The 22,756-nt window shown below is 40.5% G+C and overlaps 1 protein-coding gene across 6 annotated transcripts in view; it reads left to right on the top strand.

Moving 5' to 3' along the window:
* The window catches only part of usp48 (ubiquitin specific peptidase 48), a 156,365-nt gene that overhangs the window by 56,217 nt on the left and 77,392 nt on the right, over nt 1–22,756 (top strand). For all 6 annotated transcript variants that reach the window (XR_006309253.1, XR_006309251.1, XR_006309252.1 and 3 more), the window contains 4 exons: nt 3,904–4,083; nt 9,912–10,046; nt 11,734–11,883; nt 21,032–21,232. Coding sequence is in view for 2 of the 6 variants with exons in the window: in XM_043675525.1 (XP_043531460.1) it covers nt 3,904–4,083; nt 9,912–10,046; nt 11,734–11,883; nt 21,032–21,232 (666 nt within the window). In the remaining 4 variants the exon portion in view is untranslated. The remainder of the gene's footprint in view (nt 1–3,903; nt 4,084–9,911; nt 10,047–11,733; nt 11,884–21,031; nt 21,233–22,756) is intronic.

Raw genomic sequence — 22,756 nt, 5'->3', positions numbered from 1 at the left:
CCTCTCCCCCTACTAAAACATTTAAACCCTGGAACCTGCAACAGCCAATCCTGTCCCTGTTCTACCCATGTCTCCGTAATAGCCACAACATTGAAGTCCCAGGTACCAACCCTAAGCTGACTTAGAGTTAAGATTATGAAGGGGTTTTGTAGAGTGGTATTCCAAAATTAGGAATCATAAATACAGAGTAATTGTGAAGAAAGCCAACATAGAATGGGGAAGAAATTGGGCGGCACGGTGGTACAGTGGTTAGCACTGCTGCCTCGCAGCGCCAGAGACCAGGGTTCAATTCCCGCCTTAGGCGACTCTCTGTGTGGAGTTTGCACATTCTCCCCGTGTCTGTGTGGGTTTCCTCCGGGTGCTCCGGTTTCCTCCCACAATCCAAAAATGTGCAGGTCAGGTGAATTGGCCATGCTAAATTGCCCATAGTGTTAGGTGAAGGGGTAAATGTAGGAGAAGGGTCTGGGTGGGTTGTGCTTCGGCAGGTCGGTGTGGATTTGTTGGCCGAAGGGCCTGTTTCCACACTGTAGGTAATCTAATCTAATCTAAAAGCCTATAGAGAAGATTAGATTAGATTCCAGTGTGGGGACGGGTTCTTTGGCCCAACAGGTCCACACTGACCCTCCGAAGAGTAACCCACCCAGACCCATTTCCCTCTGATTAATATACCTAACACTATGGGCAATTTTGCATGGCCATTTCACCTAACCTGCACATCTTTTGGACTGCGGGAAGAAACCGGAGCACCCGGAGGAAACCCATGCAAACACTGGGAGAATGTGCAAACTCCACACGGACAGTCGCCCATGGGACCCTGGTGCTTTGAATCGAACATGGGCCTCTGCTGCTTTGAGGCAGCAGTGCTAACCAGTGAGCCATCGTGCCGCCCCACAGAAACCTAATCTTTATCTGGTCTGGCCGGTTACAGATAAATAAAAATTAATTATCATCGCATGAAGTATTTGAGGCAACAATTCTAGTTGCCTGTTCTGAAAAAAGAGAGATGTGTACATGAAGGTAAAAGCAGTAGGAGATTATACTGATAAGATTAGATGAAGTAAATTAGGAAGCAGTTCCTGTGGAGTGAGAATATTTAAATGTATGAATTAAGAGCAGGAATAGACAACTCAGCCCCACTCTGCTGCTTAATAAAATCATGGCTAATCTGAACACTTCGTATTTCACTCACTTCAAAATCTTTCGCCACCTGATAAGAGTTATACAGTACAGAAGAAGTCCTTCAACACACTTCCAAAAATATACTACAAAAATCCTGCTTTCCTGCACTCGGTCCATAGCCTTGAATGTTATGACACTTCATGTACTCATCCAAGTACTTTTATAAAGATTGTGACATTTCCCCCTTCAACTACCTGCCAGGCAGTGCATTCCAGACCACTATCACCATGTAGGTTAAAAAAAGGTTTTCCTCAAATCCCTTGTAAATCTGCTGACTTTTGCTTTAAAATTATGTCCCCTTGTACTGACCCTCCAGTTAAGGAGAACAACTGCATTCTAGTCAATCAAGAGCATCTCTGATCTAAAGAAAACCATCCGAGCTTATCTAACCCCTTCGTAGCTGAAATGCTGCATTTCAGTTGATACCTTGGTGAATCTCCTTCAAATCTCCTGCAGTGCAGTTGTGTCCTTCCTTAGTGTCGTGACCAGAATTGCACGTTACTCTTTACAACCCCATCATGACCTCCCTGCTCTTGTATTCAAATTCAAGGGCAACACTTCCACTGCCTTTTGATTGAAGTGAGTTCTGAAGATTTGTTACCTGCTGTGAGGAAAAGTTCTCCTAACTTCTGTGAAATGATCAATCCTTTATTTCAGAAGTGACCCCTAGCTCTAGAATGCGCAGACCATTTGACCTAAATGACCTATTTCTCTGAAGTTAATCCTATGTAAAAGAGCAGGCCTTTATTACCACCACATAAAGTGAGCTTTTGATCAATGAGTGGTGTTTTTTTTTTGCCTGGCACTTCTGCAGTTATTTCTTTTAGAGTGTGCTTGCTGTTGGATGCATTTTTAATGGGATAATGTCTTATTGTTTCCATATCTGCTCTGAAGAGCATTTGAAGAATACGTAGTCACATAGAATATCTACGTGGAGGCCAATCGGCCAGTCAAATTCTCACTGACCCTCTGAAGAGGATTATTCTGACTGAGCAGCTAAATGTTACTGCTTGAAGTTACCTTAGATCTATTACTGAATGTATTTTGTTCCCTGCCTATGAAGTGCACTTGTGTCTAATGTAAATATAGTGACTGTCTGTCTATAACTTGGTAAATGGCTGCTACAAATTAATATGTTAAACCTTTAACTTGCTGGCTTGGACTTCACTAAACGAAATTTATATTGATGTCACTGACTTCATTGCCTGTCAAACCATGGAACCTGTAGTACATCAACTGGTAGTCTTTCAAAGAGCCTGTCTGTGTGACCTTTGTGTGTGGGATAGAAAAGTACAAAAAACAGAGTACTAAAACTAAGAGACAGGCTTGCTTTGCTGTATGAGTGCAGTGAATGTAATTTATTAGTGTTTTCAGATTGATGAAAGCATGCTGCATTCAGGAATGGTATCCTAGGTAATTCAGCTATTGGTATCTGTAAGGATTTACTTAGAGAAGCAACAGGAAATATGAGAACATATTGTTTAACACTAGGCTGCACAGTGAGGTTGAACTAGAATGTTTGTGATCCAGTTGGTGCATAGGTACGTTTCAGCTGTTTTGCCCCATTTGCACTTTTTTTTTCTGAAAACATTTTGCAAGTGGAAAACGAGAGTTGAATTTTCAGCTGTGACGAGGACTCACTCAATGAGAGATGTCTTTATTTGAAAAAGGGTCATTATTAATTTTGCAATCCTTTCTACATCCATTCAAACAAAAATATGATTTGAGACTGGGCGGTCTAATATAAAAATTTCCGTGCCCAATGACAGTTTTTAATGCTGTTGGCTTTTGCCAAGCTTTCTTCCATTCTATACAACGGAAGTAAATATTTTTTGCTTCATTAGGAGAACTAAACTGGATTTATTTTGCTCTTGGGAAATTTTCATCCCTTCAGACCCAAAAAGCAATTGAAATAATGTTTACTAAAAATATTACTGGTGAATGCAAATAATTTCAGTTAGCAATTCTCACTAACATTGCAATCATGAATATTTATATCTGACATTTTCATCTGCCACATTTGCAAGTTGCTTATTTAGTCATTTGCGCTTTTAATACTGAAATGTTTTAGTTTTAATATTTATATTTCTAGAGCTTGTAGGTGGTAAAACCAATTTGATTGTAAAAGGTCCTGACAGATCCTTCATCAAGTTTACTGTAGTTCTGGTGCTGTGTTGTGTAGAAATCATGGTGACTTACCCAGCAAAGCACAAGGTTAAATGTTTTTCTCAAAACAGAAGACCTTCATTTTTAAAAGCACCAATTGAAAATTTTACAAAATTAGAATTAGGGAAAAAAGAAGTACTCTTGAGTCTTTGTTAGTTCTTGCAGACTAGAAGGAGCTGAAAAATGGATAGTAATTAATTCTTAATAAATGTGTCATTGATACATAAGTCAACAACTCCCAGTTGAACTACATTGTTGTAACTACATCTTTGCAGTTTAAAAAAAAAGCTGAGATTATGAAACATCACAAAATCTGGCAGAGCTTTGTAAGTGCCATTTGGTCAAAGTGCATCACGTTGTCAGTACTCCAACCACAGCTAGAACATTTTGAGTTACAGTGAGTAATAGTTTTGCATGGAGAATTAAGAGAATCAAATTCCACTGTACTCCATTAAATATTACCATATGTCAAATTAGTACTCTGCTAATTAATGTTAGAATTGTTATCACTTTGTTGTGCATAATTAAATGCATTCTTCAATTTCTGTGCTCTTCCAGATATTGGCTGTATTTATGAACTGAGTGCGGTGCTGATCCACAGAGGGGTGAGTGCATATTCCGGCCATTACATTGCACACGTGCGAGATGACAGGACCGGCGACTGGTATAAATTTAATGATGAGGAGATTGAGAAAATGGAAGGGAAGAAGCTACAGTTGGGGATAGAGGAAGATCTTGGTGAGCAATCAGTGGCTTGATGCTAGCCCATGTTCAGACATTTTACAGATATGTTGTGTTCAAAATGAGACAACTCCTTGATATATGTTTGGCCCTTGAGGTTTTCAGTGCCTTCGCCTCCATTGGCTTGGTAAGCCGGGTACTCAGTTTCTGAGTCCATGCTAATGAGCTCTAAAACTGTGCACTGATGTAGTCCAGAACTACTTACTGAAATATATTCTTGTTATGGCTGAGTAGATGTGCTCAGCATTTAGTGGGATCATGTCAAGTCACCCATGTCATACTTCTCCTGTCAGCACTTAGTGACGCAGGTTCCTGTGCAATTCACTTTCAAATCTGAAACAAGTTCCTATGCATGAACAATTAGCATTTAACAAGTGCACTGGTTCATAAAAGTCAATTCTAGCTAAGTCCACGAAACAGAATAACAGTTACTTACTATTTTGCACCAACAGCACAGTCATTTTAACTGCTGGGTGAAAAGCTAGTTAATTGTACTGCTGCAGTCTCAGTAAGTGAGAGTGCTGCAATTTTGACTTGAAGTGAACATATGATACTGATGGTTACTTTGATGTAATGTCTGTTAATTTTTTTTAAAAAGGTCTTGATTTTGTTTTTTGTCCCTTGTTACTTTCATGGAGTTTCATGTTTGCACACTTTCCAAATACAGGGAATGGGGTGGTCACTTGTTTGTAGTCTTTCTGTGAATGTTGTTAGCCAATGATTCCACAGTAGGAGTGTGTAATAGTGGTATTGGATGGCTGGATTTCCATTTTCCTTTGTATCAAGCCTGCCACACCCTGCGGTGGAATCATACAAGGAATTGTTTGCACAAATTTGTATCATAATCCTCTAAGTTTTGTGACTGTGTTGAAATCTGCTAATTTTAGTAATTGGCTTTTTTTCTACACAATAAAACTGGTTAAAGATTTGCTGCTGTTCATTACCTCCTTATAATTAAATGGTCAGCTATTGTCTTTGACCAGATAATTCATTGATATTGTGTGAATTGTCTTTTCCTTATTTTTGTGTCCTCCCCTTCCCCAGACATCTGTTTTCTTATCCTTCATCCCACACACATTCAGTTATTGAAGAAGACATCAGACTTCTTCCCTGCTGTGTATTCATCCATGACCCTTTGCCTGCAAGTAAGCTGCTGGATAGCCATCTATAACAAACCTCAACTACTTACCTTCCTTAACCAAGTGGTGCTGAAGCCAATTATAGTGGGATATACCATCACTGTTTAATCGCAGTTTACTCCTAGTTTGCATCAGCATCTATCCTGAGTATCACTGTATTTGTTTCTTCATAATTTAAATCGCTCAAGTTAAATCTTTGAATTGGGCTCATTGCAATAATTGGAATGTCATAGTTGATTGATTTGATAATGTGTTAGTTATTGACACTGGATACTGTTCACAGGATACGGCTTTCTTCCTTGCAGTAAACAGTAGAGTTGTGCAAGATTGCTAATTTGGCAACCTGTATTAATATGGGACCCCTAGTACAATAAACTGTCCTCCCAACTGTTTCATAGGAGCACACTGAAACAAAGAATTTACCTACCCACATGAGAATGGGTGAACAAAAATGTATCCATTTGAAGTAAGCTTTAGAGAATGCCTTAAGAGGTCTGAGAAAAATTGAGGTTTATTCACTTGGGGAATTCCAGACCTTGCATCAAAACTGCCAGGAATGGTGGAACAGAGAAGGGGAGAGAGTTGGAAGAGTGCAGAGTCTCCAGCATTTGCAGTCTCCCCCCCCCCCCCCCCCCCCCCCCCCCCCCCCCCTTCTTCCAGTTGCAGAGTGTTGTGGGTTTGGGCAAAGTTTGAGAAGCGGGGGAACAAGACCATGGATGGATTTGAATGCAATGATAATTTTAAGATGGAGGTGTTGGTGATTACTCAGTGCAGATCAGCTAGCAGAAGGGTGATCGGTGAGTGAATCTGGATGGACTCATGTTTATGGAGGATGGACGATAGTTGCTTCCCAGAATATTGTTTGAACGGTTGATCTGGTTGTGGTGAAAGTAGCAGATGGGATGAGGTAAGGATAGCAATTTTAAATGGGTGAAAGTAGTCATCTTCATGTTGGAAGGAATATGGAATCACAGGCTTACCTCAGGGTCACGCCAGGGGAAACAGTTTCTGGTTTAGCTTGAGACAGGAGGCAATGGAATCAGTCGTTATGCAAGTAATTTTTTTGGGATTTGTTGGTGATGGCTTCAGCTTTATTTTAATTGGTGGAAGTTTCAGTGCAACATGAAATGGAAGTCAGACAATGCTGCTCACCCCCAAACCCTGGACAGTATAGAGACAATGTAGGAGTGTTGTGGATGCGTTGAGACTAGAGGCAGATGCTGATGCAAACATTCATTCAAACATTAAAATCGGTTGCAGGTGTAGGACATGACTTCTAAGAATGAACTGAGGTGAACTCTTAAGAATGAACTCTTGGTGGCAGGTGGTGAGGGAACCAACAACAAGGCACACAAGTATCCCATCCTGAATGTTGGAGGAGCTTGGTACATCAAAGATAAGACTGAAGTTCTTGCAGCAGCTTTCAGTTAGATGTACCAAATGGATGAATGTAATGCCAGTCTTCAACCAATTTGGTTCACTTTACCTTATATCAAGTAATGGCTGGAGGCATTGGAGATTGCAAAGGCCAAGGGCCCTGATGATATTCCAGCAATAGAACTTGCTGGGCCTCTACAGTGGTATCTCCTCGACAGTGTGGAAAATTGCCCAGGCTTGTCAGTTTACTCTTGTTCATATGTAAAATGATGTAAGAAGTCATCAACAGTGTTCTCAAGCAGCTTGACAGTAACCTGAGCTCAATGAGATTGGTTGCAGCCATGGCTGTTCAGCTCCTGACTTCTTTGCAACCTTGGTTCGAACCTGGAGGCAAGAGCTGAATCCCAGCAGTGAGGTAAGAGTGACAGGCCTTGACAAAGCCTGCATTTGACTGAGTGTGGTATCAAGAAGCCCTAGCAAAACTGGAATCAATGATAATCAGGGAGAAAACTCTTTGGTTGAAGTCATATCTGGTATGAGGGAAGATGATTGTGATAATTGGAAGACAGTAATCTTGGTTCCAGCTCATCACTGCAGGATTTTGTTGGGATAGTGACCTCAACCCAACCATCAACTGCTTCATCAATGACCTTCCCTCCATCATAAGGTCAGGAGTGGGAATATTTGTACACCTCAGTAATGTTCAGTACCATTCGTGCCTCCTCAGGTACTGACGTAGTCCATTATCAAATGCAGCAATATACAAAGTTGGGCTGACCAGTGATAAATAAAATTCATGCTTTACAATTGCCAGTAAATGGTATTCTCTAGCAAGAGAGATTCTGGCCATCCCCAGTTGATATTCAGTGGCACTATCTTTGCTGAATCCCCATAATTAGCATCTTGCAGGTGATAGTACCAGGAACTGGACCATCCATATAAATATAGTGGCTACAAGAAAATGTCAGTAGCTAGGAATCCTGTAGTGAGTAAATCACCTCCTGACTCCTTAGTGCCTCTCCACCATCCAAAAGGTAAAAATTAGGAGTGCGATGGAGTACTTCCAATTTGTCTGGGTGAGTGCAACTTCAGCGACACTTCAAGAAACTGGACCTGATTCAGGACAAAACAGCTCACCTGATTGGCACTGCATTCAGTCCCGATGCTCAGTAGCACGTGTGCATCTACAAGATTCACTGCAGAAATTCACTAAGGCTTCTTACATGTCACTTTCCATAAAGGTAACATGGACCTGGAAGCATCACCTGCATGCTCCTCTGCAAGCCACTTCCTATCTTGGAAATGCAGTATTGGTCCTTCAGTGTTGCTGACTCAATATCTTGGAACTCCCTTCCTAACAGTATTGAGTGTATTTATACCAAATAGACTGCACTGGTGCAAGAAAGCAGGTCACAATCGCATTCTCAAGGCATGGGCAAAGTAATGATGGCCAATTAAGTGAAGTACACATTCTGTGAATAAAGTTTTTAAAATCTGATGGGAGGAAAACCTGCCAGCTGATCTCATGTGTCATTATGACTGTATTTAGGAAACGAGTGTATACCCATTTCATTTTCCTTGAAATTGTCAACAAGCAACAGCCACCTCCCCCCACATCTTTTTGACTTTTGGAGCATCCTCCTCCAAGTTGGATGCCTACAGAAATTCTGTGCTGCCATCTGCCTACTGCATAAGAATGCAATCTTCATCTTAGGCCTAGTGCATGTGCAGACTGGGATCTGGCCAAGTTGACTTACCAGGCAAATGCTCTTCTCCATTTTCCTTCCATTCACACTATACCCCGTATCTCCACTGGTGTGGAGCTAATCTACTGGGCAAGCAGAAAACTGTTTAGCTGACGTGATGTTCAGTTCAGAACCAGGTACACCCCAACCTCTGTCATCAAACTGCAGTAGACAACTGGCATGTGTACCTGCTGAGACCAAGCTCCAAACCATTGGTAATACATTCATAGGGACATATGAAAGGTTGGGCCTTAGGCTCAGTATCTGGAAGACCATAGTCTTCTACCAGTCAACTCCTGAAACATATCACTGCCCTTAGGAGGATTTATAACGAGTCACTGGACAAAGTGGATCATTCCTATACCTTGGAAGCTTCCTCTGAATGAGAAGAGACATTGTCCTTAAAATTCAGCATCATCTACAATGTGCCAACACAGCCTCTGAGCATCTAAGGAGCAGCAGGTTGGATGGTAAAGACCTCCCACTTGGCACCTAGTTAATGATTTACAGGATTAGCAATGTTAACTGGCCCAATGTGTGTGTTGGAAACATGGACAGTTATGGCAGACATCTCAAATTCCTTGAGAAATATTAGCAGTAATGCGTCCACACAATGCTGCAAATCCAGTGGCAGAATAGACCTTCCAATATCAGTGTCTTCTATCAAGCTAACATGCACAATATTGTGGTGCTACATATTTGACTTCAAAGCAAGTTCCTTTCTGCCCTCGTGGTAGGTGAATACCAGGAGGCTGCCCTTGTGGTAGGTGAAAACCAGGAGGCCAAAGGAAACATTTCCGGGATGTCCTTGTAACATCCCTAATAAATCTAATATCCCCACTGATTCCATGGAATCTCCAGCTGAAGACTGTCCAATTTAAAGAAGTAGGAACTTGGAAGAAGACAACTGTTTTGTGTTCCTGACTGACCCCGATGGAGGCCAAGTGCAAACAGAGGAAGGAACATATCAAAGTCAAAGCATCTCATCCACCTGCTTCAGTCAACAATACCTGTCATGGTTTGCATTTCCAATAGCCCATTATTTAGTTATTCCAGGGCCCACAGCACTAAAGTGGAAGAAAGCCATCCTCGATCCTGAGGGACTCCCAAGGAAAAGTGTTGGATTTGAAAGTGATAGCAAGATAGAACTGGGCGTCATCAATTTTCTTAGAATCTAATATGATATTTTCACATGATTTTGAAGAGCAGCAGCATATAGTTCAGATATGAAAATAATTGAACTCTGGTATTTTGCCTGACCACCTCATATTTGAAAGATTAACTTGAGTTGCTATATTCAAATTAAGTCATATTGGTAAGTTGAATGTCTACACTTTGTCATTTGGAATATCTTGTTACAATGTTTCATAATATCATGTAAATATTATTGCTTTTATTTAAAAAAAAAATGCACCATGCTAATTAGTGAGAGCAATCAACTCCTCCTCTTTAGTAGTCTAACCATTAGTTTTATTCCAGGTGTACCTAAAGATGTTATCTTGTCCTTTCTTGCACAGTTCAATTTTATCAGTATTGAAATGGTTTTTTTTTTGCATATTTTTAGCTGAACCTTCAAAGTCACAGACACGAAAACCCAAGTGTGTTAAAGGTGTTCACTGTTCGCGGAATGCTTACATGTTGGTGTACAGACGTAAAGTGGAAGGAGGCAAGGAAAAGGAAATAACTGTTCAACTCCCACGTAAGCATCCACAACTCAGTAAATTAGAATTCGTAGTACTTTCAGCTGGAAATGTGATGCCTTTTAATGTGGGTGATTTTTGTATCACATATTACTAAACATTGAAGTGTGGTTTGGAATTAAAGGGAAAGCAGTAGGGCAGGACTAGGCCATGCTGCATTACTGCCACGAGGATGACATACCTGCAGTTAGGCTCACCCAGGAGAATTAGAATTAGGTTTATTGTCACGTGTAGTCAAGTTACAAAAGAACAGGAGTACAATGAAAAGTGTACAATGTCGCCAACGCACAGTACCATCTTAGGCACCTAAGTACTGTTACGACACGGACGTGAGCCCCTCTATTAATTAAACCAAACACCCAGAAAAGCTCACCTCACTTGTAATCTGTTAAAGAGTGACAGAGAACTCACCAATTCCACTATTTAAGGAAAAAAATCAATAGAATTGTGAATTATTGTTTTAATGTTCACTTTTAGAGTTTAAAAAATTCAATTTTTTACCCTAAAAGTGAACCTTAAACAATAATTCACAATTCTAAGCTCCACTTTCTCCTAACTGCTTATTATCTGCCTCCAATTCTATAACAATATGCTGTTCCAATAAGACACTTACAAAATTGCATCAACTTAATTTCAAAACCACACAGCAGCTTTCGTGTTCTGTGTCTTTCTTCTTCCAGCTGAGGATCTCCCTGGGTCATCGTCTTTCTTTTTACTGCGAATATGTTTCATATGAAAAGGTACCTTTGATAGAGTATTTCTAAGTTCTTGGAGAGCAGGGTGTTAACTCTGCAGAAGTTTCTGTCTCAATGACAGTTGCGCTGTCTCAAATTTTCAAAATGTCAGCATTGTTATACTTCCAACATCAGATCGTCTCATTGGTTCAATGTTGGTGGCAATACAATGGATTCAGTCTTGGATTTTAGTACCCTGGGGCATAATTTAACCTGGTTAAATTAGAATTGTTGTCAAAACAGATACCAAAACTCAGGTAGTCATTTCATAGCCAAATGTTACAACTTCTTAATTTTCCAGTACACTCTGGAACTGCCAATTAGTCATATATAGGTGCTTGTAAGTTCTCAGTTCAAGACAGCATTCTCTATCTTAAATGTACAGTAAATGCCTTCAACTTCATAACAGCACAAAAAATAGAGAAAATAAGGAAGAAATGTTACACTACAGGTATACATAGTATAAGTATACATTAGGAAAATAAGAAATAAACGTAAAATTATTAACACTGCCATCTTTCTATAAGGGGCTTCCATGTGGTCTGACCAAGCTACACCAGTTCCCAAGCAGGAGCCAACTTTGCTCCAGTCCATTGGCAGCTCTCCCGGTCTGTTTTGGGTCACTGGTTGTTCCCACTCCATTTAAGCTAAATAATCTGAATTTGTACAGTGAAGTTTTGTTTTCAGAAAAGCTATTTGGTTTATAGTACAACGTACATCTCCATGTTGGAAGAAACCTGCATTAACAGCCTCCAGTGATTTTCAAAATTAAAATGCCAGTATATCTATTATATTATGAAATTAATTGAATAAAGATTGCTTCTAATTATTATTGATCAGAATGTTGAAATGTTTTTCCCCATTGCATGCAGTGGAGATATTTGATTTACATACGGCTCTACATATGTAAACTTTTGGTTTTTGAAGACCTTTCATTTATTTTTGTTTGCAGCACATTTACAAAAAATGGTTGAACGTGATAACAAAAAATTTGAGGAGTGGTGCATGGAAATGGCTGAGATGCGGAAGCAGAGTGTGGACAAAGGCAAAGCCAAGCATGAGGAGGTGCAAGAGCTCTTTAACATGTTACCAGCTAAAGAAGGTCTGTAAATTTATTGGAGGGTAGAGTTCACATTTAATATGTCCATCTATCTGAACAATTTCTTTTGGAAAAAACCTATTCAATTTGCTCAGTAAATCTGTCCCGCAGAGATGACAGCATGTACGTAATAGTAGAAAGTTGCTTGATCCTGTCAGAGAAGTTAAACCTATCAACCATTATTTTGAGTGGTTTTATTCTCTGGCAAGGAAAACCATTCCAAGTCTAAATTAAAAATTGTAGCTAGTGCACCCCCACATTGCCCAGCTATCCCGTTGTGAACAAAAGGCCATACAAGCAGAAGACTTGCTTTGTGTTTCAGTGGAGGCCGTTGAGCTCTGTCTTGCTCAATTATTCTCTGCTAGGTAGGGGGAGTATTAGTCCAATCCCTAATCTTGATTGACTAATTTAGTGATATATGCTGCCGAATGAGTAGACAAGTGAAATTAGATAGAAAAATGTCAATTATTGATTGAGAGTCAGTGTTCTTCCTTTTTATATGAAGGCCTGAAGTTTTTGTGATAGGAGGAAAAGTTATTCTAATGCCGCTCACTGTTATTAAAGAGAAAGTCAAATTGTAGCATCTAGTGACTGCTCCTGCCCAGAAAATTGTTATTGCTGCCTGATATGACCTGCTTCTTCATAAGCCTGTTGTCCCAGGATATCACTGCGAGACTGTGCTTTCAAATACATCAGGACCATGGCATTGCAATACTTTCTTGTTACCCACGAAACTTGCCATAAAAAGGTGAGGTTTATCCATTCAAATGTAAGTGACTTTTTTCACATCGTATTTGTTTTTAATTATAATTAATCAAATTGAGGAATCCACATAGTGACACAGTCTTCAAGCAAGGGAATAAAGAATGGGAAGTGTAAGTTATATTTAAATAATTGTATAGAAAGCGACATAAAGATTATACACACGATTGTAGGAGAGACAAAGGAAAAAAACAGAAATGCTTACTTAAAGAAACATTGAATGTTCTTTTGGGGAAGGAGATTCCATGCTTTTTAGCTTTTCTGGGCTAGAGAGGGTGATGGTATGCCATTTAAAAGGAAAACTGTTTGTACCTCAACGGTCTCACTAACCTTTTTTTCATCTGTCTTCAGTGTGACTTTTGTCGCTGCCTTAAGTTCGTTCCATGACAGTGATATATGTGCAGATTTATTTGGTAAAAACTTCAATAGCATAGTCTCTAGAGGAGTAGATTATCATTGACAGCTTCTGCATTTGCATTTCACACGGTTTTGCGAAGAGTTAGCAAGCTATCTATTTGCCCTGTAATAACTTTGAATGCTGTTGGCATTCCCATTATTAATACACCAAAATCAAAGCCTAATCTTGTTTCAAAGAGAAACAGAAATAATTTAGCTTCACTTATTTCTTACTAAGATTTGCAATTCTCAAAGCTGCATTGATGCTGCCATGTCCTGGTCAATGGCGAATGCATGTTAGTGACTCCGAGTTTTGAACTGTTCTGAGTGAAAACATTTGGGCGGCATGGGTATGGGAAATTAGGGTTAAAGGGAGGGAAAGGGCGGGTGGGGGGGGGTGGAATAGCACTGGAGAAGATGTTAAGAAGATAGAAAGAAGGCAAAACTAAAGATTCTATACGTGCATAGCATTCCAATCAAAGTAAATGAAGTGATAGCAACATTGAAGTAAATATAGACAATTTGAAAGCCATTATAGAGACGTGGCTTCAGGAAGACACAATATTCGGGATGAGTAACATTCATGAAAATTAGAAAAATTGTTAAAGGAGGGTTAGTAAATTAAGGATGGCATTTGTAGAACAGTTTGGAGGTCCAGTTGTGGAATTGGCTTGGAGGAAGACAAGGAATAGTAGGGAAAAGATTGGGTCTACGACTAGTATTTTAAATCTAAATGAGGGCAATTATATGGGCATGAAATCTGAGCTCACTAAAGTGAACTGGCATACTGTTATGGACTAGGCCAGACCACTCAAAACGTTCTTAAGCAGGCAGCCCCAGACCATAAGACACAATATTTGGGGTGAGTAACATTCATGAAAATTAGAAAAATTGTTAAAGGAGGGTTAGCACTGTAAATTAAGGATGGCATTTGTAGAACAGTTTGGAGGTCCAGTTGTGGAATTGGCTTGGAGGAAGACAAGGAATAGGTTGGGTCTACGACTAGTATTTTAAATCTAAATGAGGGCAATTATATGGGCATGAAAGCTGAGCTCACTAAAGTGAACTGGCATACTGTTATGGACTAGGCCAGACCACTCAAAACGTTCTTAAGCAGGCAGCCCCAGACCATAATTTTGCAATTTGTTTCGGTAAGCGTACTGTGACAATTACCCAGAGTAAGCTTGCTCAGTTGACTACTAGATTTTAAAACAGACAAAAATTTAGTCACAAAATTACACAATGAAACACAAAGAACAGAACAAAGAACCTCTACAGAGCTCAACTATCCAACTAGACTTAATTATGCTGTTCCGGATATATACAACAGTCCCAATAAGCCAACTCCCTTTAAAACCCAGTATAAATGGAACACGCTTATAGGTTGAAGTTGAAGGGCAGAAAAGAGAGAAAGTTTCCACGCAGCTCCCTGTTGAACTTCCCAGTTCAAGACTGAACTAAAGCCAGCTCAGCCCAGCTCAAGAGCTGACCAGTCCCCTCTCTTTATACTTCTAAAGCATGACCACTTTAGCCTGAAGTCTCATCTGTTTACATATAAACAAAAGGCTTCTCTAAATCCTTTTCATCTCTATACCAAACCAGACTGATTGGACCCCGGCCCAGTTTATTGCCCCTCTGAAAGAAAATCAAGGACAGAGTCTCCTTGAACCAAGGAACGGCTTTTAGGAAAAAAGGGACTAGCGTTGTGATGATACTAAGCTAAAGTCAGACCATAGATGCATAGTGTTTAAGGGAATTTTTTTTTAACAAGAGTACTTGGAATAAATGTACCCTGACTATGCAAAGTTCTTAAGAGAAGACTTACCATCTTTGGTTAACTAAAGTTAATGAAAGCCTCAAATGTAAGGAAAAACATGAAATCAGGCAAAGATGAGTGTTGGCCATAATATTGGTCACGACATAAGTGATGGCAGCAAGTGACTAAAAGGTTAATCAAGAAATTGGACTGAAAGCAAGCTAGCTCGGAAAATAAGAACAGATAGCAAGAGTTTGTGTAGGTATGTTTTTAAAAAAAGGAAAAGGTTAATAAGTGAGTGTTGGTCCTCCAGAGGGTGAGAAAGTGGAGTTTATAGTAGATAATAAAGAAATGGCAGAGGTGATCGATGGGTCTCGAGAGATTGTTAATGAGGTAGTAGATGTGGTGTTAATTTTCTAAAGTAGTCATGATTCGGAGATGCCGGTGTTGGACTGGGGTGTACAATCACCTGATGAAGGAGCGTCGCTCCGAAAGCTCGTGTGTTTCCAATTAAACCTGTTGGACTATAACCTGGTGTTGTGTGATTTTTAACTTAATTTTCTAAAGTTGCTTCGTTCCATCAGACTGAAAAATAGCAAATCTCACCTCAATTCAGGAAAGGTGGCAGCAAAAAGGATACAGTAGACTAGTTATCTTGATTTCTGTTGTGAGAAAGGTGCTAGAATTGATCCAAGAGAATATAGCTATGCACTTGGAAAACTTGAAGGGAATCTGGAAAGTTAACCAACAGAATCGGCCAAGGGGAAATAATGTTCAACCAATTAATGGAGTTATTCGAAGGCATAACATGTACTTTGCATTAAGAGGAATGTGTAGAATTACTGCACTTGGATTTCCAGAAGATGGTTAGTAAGAAACATAAAAAACTTGACCGGTGTAGGCAAATCCAGGCCTTTGAGCATCCTCTGCCATTAGGTGGGCTCATAGCTTATCCTCCATTCCAATGCCATATTCCCACTTTCTCCAAATACCCTTTGGTGTATTGAAAATTCACCTCATAAGATTCCTCTGCTTCATAAAGGTAAGCAACAAACTATGTTAAGTTTGCTACCCTGTTAAAAACTTAAGAACTAGGACTGGGCAATTTCATCCCTCGTGCCTGCTCCACTATTTTCTCCAATCATGGCCGATCTAATCTTGGCCTCAATTCTCTCTTCCTGTCATCTCACCATAATTCTCAATCCACACCTAATTAAAAATCTGTGTCTCTCCTCAAATGTAGTCAGTGTCCCAGTGTCCGCCATGCTCGAATAGAAAATTCTACAGATTCAGTACCCTTTCAGAGAAGTAATTCATCATTTGTTTTAAATCTGCCACCCATTAGCCTAAATTATAGCCTAACTTACTAGGTTGCTTCACAAGCGAGAGTATTTGTTCTGCGCCTTCATTGTCAGTCCTCTCTGCCACCTTGGATATTGCAAGTAAATCTCCTTTCATCCTTCTAAACTCTGGCAAAACCACTCAATCTCACCTTTTCGTCTCTGGAATTAAGTGAACCTTCTCCAAACTGCGTCAAATGCAGTTACATCCTTTCTCTAGTAAGAAACTGGATTCCAGCAGTGGTCTCACCAATGCTTTGTCTCATTGCAACAATATGTCCCTGCTTTTATAGTCTATCAGGTTAGCAATAAATTTAGAGATTCTGTCTGTTCTCTCTATTACATGCCACACCTGCACACAGGCTTTCTGCAACTTATGAATGAGGGCATCCAGATTGTGAAGTTTCTCTCCATATAAATAATAACTTGACTTTTCATTTTTCTAACCAAAATATATAACTTCATGCTTTGATTAGATTAGATTCCCTACAATGTGAAAGCAGGCCCTTCAGCCCAACAAGTGCACACCGACCCTCCGAAGAGTAACCCACCCAGACCCACTTCCCTCTGACAAATGCACCGAACACTATGGGCCATTTGGCATGGTCAATTAACCTGATCTGCACATCTTTGGACTGTGGGAGGAAACCAGAGCACCCAGAGGAAACCCACGCAGACACTGGGAGAATGTGCAAACTCCAAACAAGACAGTCGCCCAAGGTTGGAATCGAACCTGGGACCCTGGTGCTGTGAGGCAGCAGTGCTAACCACTGAGCCACCATGCCGCCCCGTAAAAGCCTACTGCACCTGGTATTCCCAGGCGGTCTCCCATCCAAGTACTAACAAGGCCTGAGTCTGCTTAGCTTCCGAGATCGGGCATTTTCAGACTTAACACATTAAATTCTATTTGCCATACTTTGACCTGTTATCTAGCCTATCAATGTCCGTTGGATTTATTTTAGTCTTGGAGCAACACAGACTCTTCAGTCTAACTCTTCCATGCTGACCAAGTTTCTCAAACTAAACTAGTCCCATTTGAATGCATTTGGCCCCTATCCCTCTGAAACCTTTCTATTCATGTACCATCCAAATGATTTTTACATGTTGTAACTGTACCTGCATCTACCATTTCCTCTGGCAGTTCATTCCATATGCAAGCCACCCTCTGTGTTTTTAAAAAGACGTTGCAAGATTCTCTTTTTTTAAATCTTTCTCCTCTCGCCTTAAAAATGTGCCCCCTAGTTTTGAACTCTCCCATCCCAGGGAAAAGACTGTTGCTATTCACCTTATCTATGATTTTATAAACCTCCTATAAGGTCGCCCCTCAACCTCCCACACTCCAGTGAAAGAAGTCCCAGCCTATACAGCATCTCCTTATAACTCAAACATTCCAGTTCTAGCAGCATCCTAGTCCATCTTTTCTGAACCTTCTCCAGTTTAACAATATTCTTTCTGTAACAGAGCGACCAGAACTGTACACAGTACAGGTAGTTCCCCTACAATGTGAGCTTATTAAACATGATTTGTGAATTGCCGACCTTTTTTTTTAAAATATGAAGCGAGCTCCCATCCGCTGTTGCATGATTCTCATCCCAGGCACGAGGTGTCGTGGTGCGCGGAGGACTGGTCTCCAGTCGGTGTCACGTGATCAGTCGGCTCGTGAAGAGCTTCTTGAAGAGTATTGTGAAATATTTTTTCTAGTGGACTTGGAAAAGTATTGTGAAAATGTCTCTACAGCCTGAGGACAAGAAGCTGCGAGCAATCTGTTAATTTAAAAGCTTAGTGTTGAGACAAGAGTGAAATTTCACTGGAATTGACTAATAGTAAAAGGATAGTGTTGAGGAGCAGTTTGAAACTTGGCTTTGTTATTTTATATTAAGAGCTTTTTTCTCTTTGTTGTTTAAAAAATATGTTTAGATGTTAAAGAATACAAGCAGACTCCGTCTGTGACTAATCACTATGGTAACCAACTGCAAAAGAATCGCCAGTGCAGTCAGTTCTGCTATAACGCAGTTGATTCGTGCTCATGCAATCCATGGTGTAAGAAAATTGTGTAATAGCAGTACCATTTAAACTAATGGGACGGGAATCGTGTTATAACCAATACACACTTTAAAGTTGGCGCTTTAGAAACAGTCCCCAATTTGTCAGTCACGAATTCACATTATTGAAACGCGCATTATAGCAGAATGACCTGTACAGGTGCTTGGACATGGTCAGTCAGCTGCTCAGAGTGATCTGAGTCAGGAAACTCTGCACATAGTGGGTGAGGGAGAGAAAGGTGGGTGGCAAGCTGTTACTTTTGGTGCATGTGTGCAGATGCCCTGAGGAGGTGAATAGGCTGTGCAAAAGAGACTTGAGTTAGTCAGGGTCAGATGTTAGTGAGGATGAGAATGAGTGGGGAAGATGTTGCAGGAAATGGTAGGTTCAGTAGCGGAGATAGTGAGTGTGAGGTATCAAGGTGAAACTGGGGCACTTTCACTGAGCTAGTTAAGAAGATCAGTTATCTTCTCCACCCTGCCAGTGATGCCAAGTTTGGGTTCTGCCAGGCCAATCAGCACGTAACCTCATTACAGCCTTGTTTGAAAATGGACAAAAGAGCTAAATTCCAGAGGTGAGGTGAGAGTGACAGCCTTGACATCAAGGTTGCATTCGACTGTGTAGTATCAAGGAATGCTAGCAAACCTGGAATCAATGGGAATTAGGGGGAAAACTGTTTCTACTGATTGAAGTCATATCTGGCACAAAGAATTGGAGGTGGTTATTGGAGAGCTGTCATCTCCGCTCCAAGAGATCTCTGCACGAGTTCCTCAGGGAAATGTCCTCGGCCCAGCCATCTTTAGCTAATTCATCAAGACTTTCCCTCCATCAGCACCATGCATGACTCCTCAAATACTGAAGCAGCCTATATTCAAATACAACAAAATCTGGACAACAACCAGGTTTGGACTAACAACTGGCAAGCAACATTCATGCCAGACAATGACCATTTCCAATAGGAGACAATCTAACCACTGCCATTTGTCATTCAATGTTGTTATGATTGGTGAGTTCCCCACAACCAATATCCTGGGGGGGGGGTTACCATTGACCAGAAATGCAACTGGACTCACCACATAAGCACAGTAGCTACAATGGCATGTCTTAAGCTAGGAACGCTGAAATGAGAGACTCCCCTCCCGAGTCCCTAAATCCTGCCCATCAAGTACCATCGCAAGTCAGGAGTGTGATGAAATACTCCCCATTTGCATGGATGGGTGCAGCTCCAACGATACTGAAGAAATTTGGCACCACCCAGGACAAAGCTGCATGCTTGATTCGCACCAGATCCACAAGTATCCACTTTTTTTTCATCGGCACTCAGTAGAAATAGTGTGTGCCATCAGCAAAATGTACTGCAGAAATTCACCAAAAATTCTTAGATAGCAACTTCCAAACTCTTAACCACTTCCATCCACAAGGACAAGGGCAGCAGATACAGGCGAACACCACTGCCTACAAGTTCCCTCCAAATCGTTCACCATTTTGACTTGGAAATATATTGCCATTCTTCCACTGTCATGGTGCAAAGCCTGGAATTTCCTCCCAAGTGGAATTGAGAGTCTACCTACCAAATATACGCAGCATCGGTTCAAGAAGGCAGCTCACCATCACCTTCTCACTGGCAGCTAGGAATGGGCAATAAAAATTGGCTAGCCAGTGACACACATGTCCCATCTGTGAATTAAGAAAAAGAGATTGACTTCAATTTAAGGATGTTATGCTTCAGTTTTGCGGAGCATTGGTGAGACCACAACTCAATATCCTGCACAGTTTTTGTATATTTATTGGAAGTAAACACACTGGAGCCAGTCCAGAAGTGGTTTATTCCATTGTTAGCTGAAATGAGTGGATTCTCTTTTGAGAAAAGGTTGAATGTACTGGAGTTTAGAAATGTGCGGAATTGAAGCTTTTAAGATCCTAAGTGGCCTTGACAAGGTGAACATAGAAAAGATGTTTCCTCTTGTAGGTCAATCCAGAACCAGAGGATAACGTTTTAAAACTAGGTGTCCTTCCAGGACAAAGATGAGATTTTTTTTTCCGAAAGGTGGAGGAGGCAGGGTCATTAAATATATTTAAGACAGAGGTGGAGAGGTTAGGCAGGGAATCAAGGGTTATCAGGGTTAGTTAAGAATATGGAATTTGAAACATGAGCAGACAAGCTGTGACCACTTGAGATCAAATAGTCTAATTTTCCTATTTTGTATTGCCGCTCCTCAGAAGATTTGGGCAGGACTTGTTTCCTGTAATAATTTGAGAGGCAATGTGGGAAGTGTAGTACGTTTGGAAGGCCTCGGTCACTTTGCATCTATAATTCCCATTGCTTTGTATCAACCGAGTTCTTTTCATCTCCTGTGTCTCAAATACTGGAGGTTGATAGTCAACAATCCATTATTATTGCATCATGCTGGAATGGAAGGGGGCAAACTTAATGAAATGTTTTCCATCTCAGTATATGTCTCAGTAAATCATGTTGCAATCAGCTATTATGTCTCTTTGCCACCATCCCCCTTCCCCAAAGCATACTACCAGTAATGGTGTAAACTTTTTTTAAAATCTTAACCATGTCTTCCGCAAGCATGACATGCAATATAAAGTTCCAAGTGTGACCAGTCCATTGAGGTGTCTCCCAAATAACCGTTTATTAAGTTTGAGTTTGCAGTATGAATTACGACAGTAAATGTGGTCACTCAGTCTGTCACATGTACACAGCCGCCTGCACTTATTGTTTCCTGCACAAATGAACACTGCCTGTATACCTGCTGAAGATTATCTGAAAACTTTATTTCATATGTCTCATTAAAGTAGCTAGTTAAATGTTTGCTAGTGTAAAGTTTCTGGATTTTTTTTGTTTTAGATGAGCACTATGAATTTCTACCAGTGGACTGGTTACGGAAGTGGCTGGATGACTCGGCAGTAACAAAACCAATTGATAATTCTTGCCACCTGTGTGCACATAACAGACTTATTCCTGATAAAATCTGTGATGTCAAAAGGATTTCTCAGAAAGCAGCTGATATCTTCTATGCTAGATATGGAGGTGGTCCAAGGTTGGATGGTAAGTAAACCAGTTTTATAATGTTTTGAGTAAAACGTCTGCAGAGTTGACTGTGGCCAAAAGCTCTTGAGTTAACTGAAGCTAAATTTATAAAGCTTTGTTAAATTGGTTGGTTGGTTTGAATTTACTGCAATCTGTCAGCATGTGTGTGTACTTGGCAAATGAGTTTCCATGTAGATCCTGTAAGGTGGTACATTTTAATAATAAAAAAAGACGTTTCTGCAAAAATAGCCTCTTACAAAGCGGCACAAAGGAAACTGATTGCAGGTAATAAAAAGCGCTCAGTAGTTACCGAGGATAATAAGGTCAGTTTAGAATAAAGCAAACAAAACATTGGGAACCACTGCTATAGGGTCAGAATTCAAAAAAAGAGAAATTTTCTAAAATGTGGGAAGAATCGCAAATAGATCACAATGTGTACTATATGGAATTCAGGTCTCCAGACTATTAAAAAGGATATTGCAGAACTGAATGTACAAAAGAAAGTACTATTGGAACTGAGATTGTATCTATCAAGAAACATAGAACATTACAACGCAGTATAGACCCTTCAGCACTCTGATGTTGTGCCAACCTGTGAAACCAGTCTGCCACCCATCTAACCTACACTATTCCATTGTGATCTGTATGTTTATCTAATGACCATTTAAATGCCCTCAAAGTTGGCACATCTACTACTTTTGCAGGCAGGGCGTGTCACACCGTTATTGCTCTGAGTAAAGAAACTATCTCTGTCAACTATCCTATATCTATTATCCCTCAACTTAAAGCTATGTCCCCTCATGCTAGCCATCACCATCCAAGGAGAAAGACTCTCATTGTCCACCCTATTTAACTCTCTGATCATCTTGTATGTCTCTATTAAGTCATCTCTCAACCTTCTTCTCTAACGAAAACAGCCTCAAGTCCCTCAGCCTTTCCTCATGAGACCTTCCCTCCATACCAGGTAATAACCTGGTAAATCTCTTCTGCATCCTTTCCAACGCTTCCATGTCCTTTGTATAAAGCCGTGACCAGAACTGTAAGCAATATTATAAGTGCAGCTGCACCAGAGTTTTGTAGAGCTGCAGTATGATCTCATGGCTGCGAAACTCGATTCCTCTACCAGTAAAAGGTTAACAGAAAGTATGTCTTCTTAACAACCCTATCAACCTTCAAGGATCAATGTACATGGATACTGAGATCACTCTGCTCTTCCACCCTACCAAAAGTCTTGCCATTAGCCCAGTGCTCTGTATTCCTGTTACTCTTTCCAATATGAATCATCTCTCACTTTTCCACGTTAAACTCCATTTGCCACCTCTCAGCCCAGCCCTGCAGCTTATCTATGCCCCTCTGTAACCTGCAACATCCTTCAACACTGTCCAGAACTCAACCAACCTTAGTGTCATCCGCAAATTTACTAACCCATCCTTCTATGCCCTCAGAGTCATAAATGACAAACAGCAGTGGCTCCAAAAGATCCATGCGGTATGCCACTAGTAACTGAACTCCAAGATGAACATTTCCCATGAACCACCACCC

The sequence above is a fragment of the Chiloscyllium plagiosum genome, chromosome 34 (genome assembly GCF_004010195.1).
Source record: "Chiloscyllium plagiosum isolate BGI_BamShark_2017 chromosome 34, ASM401019v2, whole genome shotgun sequence".
Classification (NCBI taxonomy): domain Eukaryota; kingdom Metazoa; phylum Chordata; class Chondrichthyes; order Orectolobiformes; family Hemiscylliidae; genus Chiloscyllium; species Chiloscyllium plagiosum.
Note: the sequence above shows the minus strand (reverse complement) of the source record. Positions and strands in the feature narration are given on the sequence as shown.